The following is an 11304-nucleotide window of genomic DNA, read 5'->3' on the forward strand; positions in this document are numbered from 1 at the left end:
CATTTGGCTTCATCTTGCAAATCCTTGCAAATTACCCAAGAGAATTGATCATCTATAGACACCAGTACCACTATTTGCAGTACAGGGCGTTTTTAGCCACAAGATGTGAAAAGGGTAGAGAAATGCTTTGTACTGCCAGGTCTCATTACCTAAATCTCCTTTAATCTTTCCCACATCCTAATAAGGCAAAGTTAATCCACTAGGAAAACTAATTGCATGGAAAATCTTGGCCTCGCTGACCGGCATTCCATGTAATAGAGATTAGCCTTTCATGGCAAAGTATCTTTCTAGCTGACAAATGGGAAATCTTCCTCTTGTTACATGAATCAAATGTTTCATTTTCTACTGGAGAAATCCCTCTCCACTAAAATGGCAACATTTAACTTCACAAGGCAGCATTGTTTCATATCAAGAAGTTGGTAGATAGGCACACAAGATCTAAAATGTACAGTGCTCATCACAAATATCTTTGACAAGTTCAAAACAGAGAAAAATAAAATTTGGTGCCGTTCTTAATGTGTAAATGGTGGGACCCACTAATATATCAGACCTTGAATAACATTTCATGAGTTGCACCAACTCATCCCACCGCAAACAAGCCAACAGCCATTCAACCACCCTTCTCAAGCATTTGGAGAGTTAATAACCTGCCCAACACATCCGAAGTTAAAAGTAAATAAAGCATAAAGATTGATCCACGGCTTAAAATCGACCATAGGTCACCAACAACATATGGCAAAGGCATTTGAGTTGGGCAATACTACCAAATATGAGGAAATACATAATTTTTTATTGTAATTTTATGATGAATAGATGGGTCAGAAATATACAGATGTTCATTTAAGCAATTTTGCCCAACGCAACAACCTGAATGTTGGGGGGCCCAGTGATCCAAACCATTCATATGGTGGACCATGTATGGATGGGAGATATCCAAAGCATCTTCCCAATGAGTGATCCTATCCATCCAATTAACCCCATCTTCTTCCTATCAGATGTGGACCATGGGCTGTACTTGTCAGTTTACAGGAACCCAGTCAGACAGCTATGATCATATGAGAGGGGAAGTATGGGCACACAGATCATCTCTTGATGGGGCCCAACATATGAACAACTTCGATTACCGACCTATAGGTCCAACTTGTACCATTGTTGCATCAAACAAAAAATGTTTGTTTTTTTTTTTTTTTCTCCAATCCAGCATCTCATATAATACCTTCTTAAACGATATATACTGGCCAACTGGGGCACCCCGTAGCATGGGTATTTTATATGTAACAAGTGCTGTAGAGCATCATAATAATATGATTAGATTTCAACAATTTCGCAAGCCAATCCAAACAGATGAAATGGAAGGGAAAATACATTTCCACTGCAAATGTTGCTGCAAACCAAACAGATGGAAGGGACATTGAAACCAAGTAGTTTTACCTAGGGAATTCATCATCTTAGTTTTACTTAGGCAAACCAATTCCACCTTCTGGTTTCACTCTATCCAAACAGGCCATAAGTGCATTCATCTCTTTGTTATTCTTTCTTCACATGGCATGCTTAGTAATGCTATAAAAATATCGTACAACATTTGCTGTAATGTATATCAGACTACAGGAATTTGCAAGATGAGAAGGAGATTTCAAGAAGAGAGAGGACCCAAGCAATACCTATGAACAACATGCTGCAGCCTGAGATCGTTCTGCTGGTCTATCCACGAGAACCATCCCTGTTGGATTCTGAGCAGGCTGAGCTCGAGGCAACTTTCTTGCTGCTTGCACCAAAGCACAGATCCAAGGTCATCAACTACAGATATGGTTGCATGCAGTAGCATGGATAAATAATGAAATTGGGAGCATGATGATTAGAGAAAAGTTATTACTCAATGAAGATAAAGGAGACTAAAATGCTATTTAAGTGGCCGCCAACAAAACGATGATAATATTCCATGATTTAACTAGGACCTCATCAATTATAAGATTCATGAAATGTTGAGCTCACAACCATGCATAAAAACAAGTAGAGTAATTCAACTCATATCTCAGTTCAACTCATCAGCAAGCAGCAGCTTATCCACCTTGAAATGAACAAAAGAATGGAGACATTCTTTTATGCTGATCAGTAGATAATTGTGCAGCTGAGAGAATATATTCTATTGTTAATAGAAGGGGAAGGTGTTTGAGGAAAGGAAGAAATAACTGCGAAATGGATAAGCTGCAATTTGAGAGAGGGAGGGAGATGGGCATACATGTCAATTCTCAAGGCCCCTACAAACTGACAAACTGTCAATTCTGGTTAAAAACCCAAAGGCATTTCGTTTTTTATATTGCGGAAAAAAGTGATAGATTGAAGGTTTTTCTTTTTCCGTACATGCACATAATTGATTGACAACAACCATAGAATCAATTGCACATTCTTGCAAGTTTAGTTACCATAATGTGTAGATACAATCCAGAAAGCTATAAAAAAATATGGGGCATCATCCATGCTTTAATAACAATACCAACTGAAGGAGGGGAGGAAAGGTTGGCTGCAATGAGGAATACCTGCAGCAGGTCTTGCCAAACCAAACAGTTCTATGATCCAGACTACAGGTTTATAGCCAGCAAGAAAGGGCAAATTTGCGATACAATAGTGTCATTTTATAAGAACCTTTTATCTCGAGACCAATGGAAAAGACCGCAGTTGGATAATTTGGATTTTGCTCAGAGTTGTCAAGTGAGGTTGAGATGTCCCCTGAAGTTCCTTTTTTTTTTTTTTCCAAGGATGAGGTTAAACTTGCTTTGGACTATGTGTGGTGAGAAGGCTCCCGGTCCCAATGGTTTCCTTATGATGTTTTTCCAACAGTATTGGCAAGTCATCAAGACTCAAGAGTGATGAGATAGATTACGTTTCTGAGTTCCATGATCGAGGTCGCCTTTCAAATGGTTTACAGGTATCCTTCATTGCTCTTATTCCTGAAGTTGAAGGGGCAGAAGTGATACTTTTAGGCCAATTAGCCTAATTGGGGGACCATACAAAATTGTTGCTAATGTTTTGGCTCTTCGGTTTCATAAGGTGCTTGTGCAAGTAATATTTGATAATCAATGGGCCTTTGTGTTAGGAAGATAGATATCGGATGGTGCTTTAATCGCACATGAATGCATTGACTCTAGGTATATGAGGAAAGGACAGGTGGGATAGTTTGCAAACTCGACATCGTAAAAGCATACGATCATGCTGATTGGGATTTTCTTGACTACATGCTCCGCAAGTTGGGATGCGATCAGAAATGGAAGGATTGGATGCAGAATTGTGTGCAATCAGCATTTTTTCCATCTTGGTTAATGGGTTGCCAAAGGGTTATTTCAAGGCTTCAAGGGGCATTAAGCAAGGAGATCCTTTCTCTTTATCTTTTTTGGTGTGGTTGGGGAAGCTTTGAGCAAGATGCTTCATAAAGAAGAGGTATCGGGTTTTATCAGAGGATTTAAAGTGGCAAATGGGGGGATTGCAGATTAGTCGTCTTCAATATGCAAATGACACTCCTCTTCTATGATGCGAATATGGCTTCAGTTAATAACCTGCGAAAACCATTGTTTGCTTTGAAGTGGTCTCGGGGCTTAGTGTTAATGCCGCCAAGAGCAAAATGCTTGAAGTCCATGCAGATAGCGAGGAGTTGATGCAGCTAGCAAACGCCTTTGGATTTTTATTTATTTATTTAAATGCGGGAAGAAATTTTCCTTCAAGGTATTTAGGCTTGCCCCTTTGCATGGGTAAACTGGCTAAACATCTATGGGATAAGGTCACAGAAAGGATTGAAATGAAGTTCTGAAGTTGGAAATGGTAATACTTACCTTTAGGTGGCTAACTCTTATCAAAGCTGATTTGTCCAATATGCCAGTTTTCTTTATGTAGCTCTTAAATGTCCAAAGTTAGTTTTGGTTAGGTTAGAAAAGCTGAGACATACTTCTTTTGGCAAGGGGCAGAGGTTAAAAAGAAGTTTTATATTTTAAGGTGCAAAGATGTTTGCAAGACGATTAACAAAGGTGGAGCTGGTTTAAAGGTGTTGGAATGCATGAATGTGACGCTGCTCAGCAAGTGGCTTTGGAGATTTGGTATTGAAGAAGGAAGGCTTTGGAGGGAGGTTACCACAAGCAAATATGGACTGCAAGAGGGAGGATGAGAAGTGAAAAGATCTTCTCTATACTGTGCTTCTAGTTTGTGGAAAGCGGTTATTTCGGTTCACTATATTTTCAGCAGAGGGATATCTTTCTCCTTGGGGTTGGTAATCACATTCGTTTTTGGATTGACATTTGGTGTGGAGATTGGGGCTTCAAGAAGATTTCCCCAGTCTGGCTCGCATCACTTCATATAGGTTTATTTATGTGCAAGGCTGCTACTTGATTAGGGGCAGTTTGTTCGTTTGGTCTCCTCCTTGCTTTAGGGATATGTCAGATGAAGAAATTTTGGAGTTATCTACTTTATTGGACCGATTGAAGAATGTGGTTCCTTTGATTCAAGAAGAAGATTCTACGGTTTGGCATGTTCATAATTCGGGTCACTTCTCCGTTCAATCTTTTTATGAGTTGATATGTGGTTTGCCTCACTCCCATTTTTTTCCATATCATTTGTAGTCTTATGGAGCCCCTCCAAGAGAGTCAGCTTTCACTTGGCTAGTGTGTAGAAAGAGAGTGTTGGCTATCAATAAATTGCACAGAAGATCCCTTGTCCTTCCCAACATATGTTTGACGTGTATGGGAGATGTGGAGTTGATCGATCACCTCTTCATTCATCGTGGTTCACTTGAAAGGTGTGGGATGGTTTCTTGGATGCTTTCCATATTGCTTGGGTGATGCTGAATTCTGTTGCAAATCTTTTGTGAGCATGGTATGGAGGAGGGGTGGGAAAAGTTGGAGAAGTTGTGTGGAAATTGTTTATCTTGGCAGTTTTTTGGTCCATTTGGGGGGATTGTAATAGGATTTGTTTCTGGAATAGGAATTCCATGCCAGAAGAGGTTATTATGGAAATTAAATTTAGTGTTTTGGGTTGGGCTTCTTATGTAAAGCCAGTTAAATCTGTCGATCCCTCCTCTTTTTCTGAGTTGTAGAGCCAAGTTGTTTCTTTCGCTTTTTCTTGCATGCTTTTTAATAAAATTTCAGTTACATCTCCCAAAAAAAAGAAAAAAGAAAAAATATCCCTTTGTCCTAATGCAGCAGCAAGAAAACTGAAACAAACCTATTTCATAGAAGATGTCATTCACGTTGATGGCAGTTTTGGCAGAGGTTTCCATGAAGAAAAGACCATTCTCCTCAGCATATGAGCGAGCTTCCTACAAAAACAGACAGAGCAAACATAACAAATGGGGCCTAAGAAATTATGAAACCAGTCTGGAGAAGTAAATGTGACATGCCTTTATATTTCATGTTGCATAAGAAAGAACAGCTGATATTTCCAAATTATAATAGAGTCTACGCACATACAGTCATACAGCGACGCTCATTACTTAAGTTCATGCATCTTGTCATTTTGTAAACCAGATATTCAATAACACTTCTCATTGGGAGGCAAACGAGAAAGGCCACATGCAGAATGCTATTTCTTTTCTTTTCTTTTCTTTTCTTTTTTTTTCTTTTTGTGTGTGTGTGTGTGGGGGGGCGTGTTGCTCTACATTTTGGGTAGAAAGTCTCATTTATGGCATAAATTACACTATAAGAAAATGAAAATGATTGTAAACCGGAAAAACAAAGAGAGTTTGTTTAAGGGTTTTTCATACTTGTTGTGAGTGTCCAACATGCGTACGTGATTATGAAACCACCAATGATGGGACATTCAGATCTACTGAAAAGGAACTGTATGGACTCAAAACTCCAAAAGGCCAAAATTAAACATTTGCTCACATCAAGAACTATAGAAAAAGAGCATATGCTACATACTACAATAAATCTTTTTTCAACTGCAGGAGTAAAAATGTTTGCTCAATGATAAAGCCCCTTTAGACACCCATTCCTTTGCAAAGGAGTGTGAGTCAAGCAGCACCACCAGTAGATTTGATTAAAAATAATAATAATAATAATAACAGCAAGATACGTTGCACTAATCCCCCCTTCTCAAGTTCTAGATGGAGTTTTTATCCCTAGGGTTGTGAAGGGATATGAGAGTTTGGATTTCGGAGCATTCGGTGCATTCCTAGTCCAATCCATTTTTTTAAAATCAATTCTTTGTCACATACTTCGACGTCTAGCCAGCATGGAGGTGCAGAAGAAGCTACTACAGCAAGGCTTTGGTCTTTCAAAGGTCAGCCTAGGGTGCTCCTGTTTTGTTGGGTGGCAGGGATAACAAGGTATTAATGACCTATCAACTTCGAAGAGGGAAGAAATCTTATGAATGGCTGTATCATGTGCTCAAGGGACAATAAATCTGTTGGATCATTTGTTTGAGCATTTTCCTTTACAACCAGGTGTGGACTGCCCTAATTTGTTCGGGGGTGATGAGGCTGAGGCCCAAGTCTATTCCTAAGCACATGGAAGCTTGGAATAGGATTTTCATCCCTTGATCATATTGCTTGGAACCTTTGGTCTCTACCCTATCTAAAGAGTCTGGCCAGGATGACCAAACAAAGACAAGGGAGCATAACCTCTTGGCCTTGGTTAGCAAGGATTTTGTGGTGAGTTGAGTGACTTAAGAAAGATTGGATGGAGGTTGTTGACACAAGGAGCAGGAGCATCAAGACAAGATTTTGCAGCCGCCTCCAAGTGGGATTGTTGAAGCTTAATTTTGATGGTAGTTCATGTGGTAATCCAGGTCAAACTGAGGTTGGGAGCCTTTTTTGCAATGAGGAGAAGGGGTATCCAAAGAATTTTGGGCCTGATTAGTGTAATGGACTCCACAACGAGGTGGAGAATGGGATAAAAGTGGTAGTTTATTAGTCCCTTTGACGTGCTGTTATCAGAGGGGTTCTGCAAAAGATTAAGATGGGCTTCTTCCTTTGATAGTTCTTACTGGAGGATGGCGAATTTGAATAAAGAGGCAAAGGAAATTTGTGGGTCTTTTACAATATTTTGTTGTCATTCGCCTAAGAAAATTTTTTCCGCTGTTGACGTTTTAGCTGAGGAGCTGGTAGGCCTTTCATGAAATTTGAAATGGACTCCCTTTGTTGTAATTTTGCTTCCCTATTTTTGCACGACATGATAAAAGAAATGTAGCAAAGTAGGAAAAATAAGTATTCTGCACTTTATAGCCAACCCTTTCCAGACAAAAAATACAGAAGAAAAGTGGGTTTCAGGGGACCCTAGAAGTGGGCACAGTTTGGCATACGTACCTGTTGTTGTATGGATAAGATTGGAGACTCCAAGACCAAATAGTTTTTTGTTTTATAATTCACAGAAACTTTTGTCCAAAAAGGCTTCTACAAAGAGTCAATTTCATCTTCTTGGCGAGGGCATTGGAAACATCATTAGCTTTCCCTTAGATGACGACATGGGATTCATTGACAATAAAAGATTACCTCCTTGGATTGGAATCTTGGGAAGAGGCCCACCTGCTAACATTCCTGGAAATATCCCTAAGCTATTAAAGGCCTGATAAGGGCAAGCAAACATTGTCCGATCGATGGCATCTTGCTTCCACATGTTTAAGTCAACTCCAGATGGACAAAAGCAATAAACCCAATTTGTAATTCGACACATATTTCTAACATGAGAATGGTTCTGTACTTCCATTGATTTTTTTCCCCATTGATGACAATGATTTGTTCCTCACAGAATCTCTTGAATCACATTCTTGGTTTTATTCCACAAACACCTTAGTGTTCCCATAATGACAAAGAAACTTAGCATGCATTGATCGGCATCCAAGGCAGACATGTTAGAAAAATGGACTTCTAGTGTTGAAGGATTGCATGCTATCATTCCTAGCATCCTGTTCTTAACTAAAGGGAAAAACTCGAGCATTCATGTTTACTGAACATCATCATCATCATCATCATCTAAGCCATATCCCCAACTAATTGGGGTCAGCTAAATGATTCATGTTCCACCATTCCATTCTATCAAGGCCATAGCTTCAATTAGACCATAGGTCATCAAGTCTTTTCTTACAACCTCCACTCACATCCTTCGGGCCTTCCCTTGCCCTTTTAGAGCTTCGACTTGTACCAACTCAATCCTAACCAGCACAGAAATTTACCGAGAATCTACGGAAATACAAAAGCTGCCAACCAGATGAGCAAGAGTGGCAGAAACAATTTTAAGCAATCAAATGGGAAAAAAAAAAAAAAGTACTTAAAAATAATCACAAAAAGAAGAAGAAGAAGAAGAAGAAGAAGAAGAAGAAAATCCAATAATGAAGTACCAATTCCTCTATACCAGACAGAAAACACGCCCAAGGATTAATGAATATGCACTTGCCTCAGCAGTCACTTTCCTTTTATCTTCCAAATCAGCTTTGTTCCCTGCCAGCGCCATCACCATGTTTGGATTACCTGGACCCAAATCCAAATGCATCTAAAATTTACAACAAACTAACAAAGAAAAGTCCGACTAATCCAAGTTCAAGACTACAATAACAACACAACACAATAAAAACCATAACCAATATATATATATATATATATATATATATATAAAGCCTCTTGAGCATGAATAACAAGGAAATATTTCGAAAAATGCAGGACTGGATACATAAGACAGCCAGACTATCGCTGCCTGACATCTTTTTCTTTCAATAATCAAACAGCGAACTGGCTTTCATAAACATTGAAGTGAGCATACATGTAAGAAACCAAACTTCAAATGACTAAAACCAACCACCATTGCACATACCTTGTTTCTGAAGCTCTTGCACCCACTTCTTAGCCCGCTCAAAAGATTCCTAAATTTAAATGAGAAGAAGAAGTCAATAGAGTAATAAAGTTTCCAAGGTATGTACCACTTAAACTAACATGCTATTGGTAATGAATGCCTGATGCAACTGAAGCAGAGAATATCACTTTTAAAAATTGATAACAGCAACACAATGACAAAATTCAGCAATAAGGACACTCCAAAAAGATTTAAAAACCAGAGAGTTAAAAGCACCAACATGCTTTAAAAAAATCATCTGCGACAACTGGAGTATAGGAAATCCCTCCCTCCCTCAAAAAGAAGAAGATCAAACCTTGATATGCAATAAAACAAAATGGAGAATTGCCCACTAAAACTGAAGCTTACTACATCTCATGGAATTTACCATTTGAGATTTATTTTTTATTTTTTTTAAATCAAGACAAACTGTAGTCTGTAGTGATCAAGTTCAGTAGGTCAGTTCATGGACCAAGGCAGGCAGAGTAGAAATAAAATTTGAACAAGCCTGGCCCAACCAGATCAAAATCGGGGCCCAACTCAACCCAGTCCTAGCCCATTGACAGTCCTAAACTTGGGTAGCAACATCGCCCAAAAAAATCATATAAGAAATTTATTAACAATAAAAAATTGATTATGGGTTTGGTTGCACCAAATATATATTTCCTGATTATTCAGTATAATTTGGTGCAAAATATCATAATATTTCATTATATTTAGTACAACCAAACGCACCCTAAACCTCAACACAGTATAAAAAATTGAAACTTGCCCACTACAATTCTGAACAAGAAACCATTTCCATGAAATAAACACTTGACAGTAATCAAATCAAATTAAACTGAGGGTGTGTTTGGATGCACTACAAAACGAATTGCAATCATTAGTCTAACTATAAGTAGAAATAAATTCATATCGAGGCTGCATTAGGATGTACAAGTCAATTGAATTGCAAAATTTCAGTTGGATCAAGAGAACTGAAAAAAAAAATATAATATTTTGAGTAACTACTGCTTCTCAAATTGCAGTTGCGTTCCTTTCAAGTCCACTGCAACACAGCGTAACTTCCATTTGAAGCCAAGATGCTCTACGCAAGTTGTTAGGATGCAAATTACGATTTGCTTATTTCCACTCCAGTAGGTGAACAATCACAATTCAGTTTGATAGTGCATCCAAATGCACCTTGCAGGTCTGAGCTCCAAATTGCAATGGCATTTCGTTTAAGTCAGGTTGAAAGGAACACGTTGCGAATACAAGGAAATGCAGCTAAATTTTGCTATTAAATAGAACAATTGTTATTCAACTGAATTGCGCATCCAAACACAGCTTTTAAAGTACTCAAAATCAGATGAAAAAATTCACCGTGGTAGAAATATCATAGACGATGATCGCTGCAGCAGCTCCTCTATAGTACATAGGAGCCAAGCTATGGTACCGCTCCTGGCCCGCTGTATCCCAGATCTCAAATTTCACAGTTGCATCATTCAACGCCAGCGTCTGTGAGAAGAAAGCAGCACCAATAGTTGATTCCTGCGAAATTAAAAAAAGGATCGGAGTCCAGAATCAGATGCGTCAGGATTCCTGGAAATCGAGCTCAAGGAAAGCGAGAATTACCTGGAATTCAAGGAACTGGCCTTTGACGAATCGAAGAACGAGGCTGGACTTGCCAGCGCCCATGTCTCCGAGGAGAACCTGGAAATTTTCGAGATCGGGAGAAAACGAGATTCGAATTAGAGATGAAAAGCGACTTGAATTGGAATTCAGATGATTCGTGTTGGGATTGGAGAAGGAAGGGATTTGAAATGACTTACAAGCTTCGCGTTGAGATTGTTGTTGGCGATCGTCGCCATCGAAGAGAGAGGGAGAAAGGAACGATGGCGAAGAAAACGAGAAGACTCCTTAGGGCCTGTTTGGTATTTTGCTTGACGCAATTGCGGAATTGAACCTGAAGAAACAGATACCTCTGAGAAATCTTATATTAAAAAGTACATGTTTGGTATAAGCATACGTAAGAAAATTAATTTCTTAAAAGCAACATGCTCATGCCCCACTTTATCGGAAACGGATTGGCTACTCCCCTGCCACCAGCCAATGGCTGATGGTCGGTGCTCTGTGGGCCCTATCATGATGTAATTATTTCATCCATGCCGTCCATCTATTTTTGCAGATCATTTTATGATATGAGACCAAAAATGAGATATATCCCAATCTCAAGTGGACCACATTACAGTAAAAAGTGTTGAATGAGCGTCGACCATTAAAAAACTTTTGGAGGCCATAAAAGTTTTGGATCAAGGTGATCTTTGTTTTTTCCCTTCATCTGGGCCTGTATGACCTAATCAACAGATTGGATGTGGAACAGTGGCCCTTAGGAGGATTTTAATGGTGGATATCCAATCACTATTGTTTTCCTGTGGTGTGGTCCACCTGACATTTATAACCCTCTCATTTTTGTTGAAGTCCTAAAATGATCCGTAAAAATGGATGAACGGAATGG

At 39.0% G+C, this 11304-nt stretch overlaps 1 protein-coding gene across 3 annotated transcripts; it reads right to left on the reverse strand.

The window, feature by feature from the left end:
• Positions 1-365: 365 nt before the first annotated feature.
• On the reverse strand, positions 366-10799 carry LOC131236934 (ras-related protein Rab5). 3 transcript variants are annotated; one of them, XM_058234471.1, is made up of 9 exons: positions 10619-10799; positions 10422-10499; positions 10170-10337; positions 8790-8838; positions 8376-8449; positions 5206-5299; positions 1662-1762; positions 1217-1284; positions 366-647 (listed from the first exon to the last, which is right to left on the reverse strand). In XM_058234471.1, the coding sequence occupies exons 1-7, from the start codon at positions 10655-10657 to the stop codon at positions 1662-1664; spliced, it is 603 nt and encodes a 200-aa protein (XP_058090454.1). In that variant the 5' UTR covers positions 10658-10799; the 3' UTR covers positions 366-647; positions 1217-1284. The 3 variants fall into 3 exon arrangements, with proteins under 3 accessions (XP_058090454.1, XP_058090455.1, XP_058090456.1); XM_058234472.1 differs by having other exon boundaries at positions 5206-5295; positions 8372-8449; XM_058234473.1 differs by lacking the exon at positions 1217-1284.
• Positions 10800-11304: the final 505 nt, after the last annotated feature.

Source organism: Magnolia sinica, chromosome 2 (assembly GCF_029962835.1).
Source record: "Magnolia sinica isolate HGM2019 chromosome 2, MsV1, whole genome shotgun sequence".
In the NCBI taxonomy this organism is placed as follows: Eukaryota; Viridiplantae; Streptophyta; class Magnoliopsida; order Magnoliales; family Magnoliaceae; genus Magnolia; species Magnolia sinica.

Excerpts from the sequence above, each read along its gene's own strand:
- LOC131236934 (XM_058234473.1), bottom strand. The coding sequence starts at position 10,657 with ATGGCGACGATCGCCAACAACAATCTCAACGCGAAGCTT. Across the intron at positions 10,500-10,618 it reads ACAATCTCAACGCGAAGCTT|GTTCTCCTCGGAGACATGGG; the intron begins GTAAGTCATTTC and ends GAAAATTTCCAG. Across the intron at positions 10,338-10,421 it reads GCCAGTTCCTTGAATTCCAG|GAATCAACTATTGGTGCTGC; the intron begins GTAATTCTCGCT and ends TTAATTTCGCAG.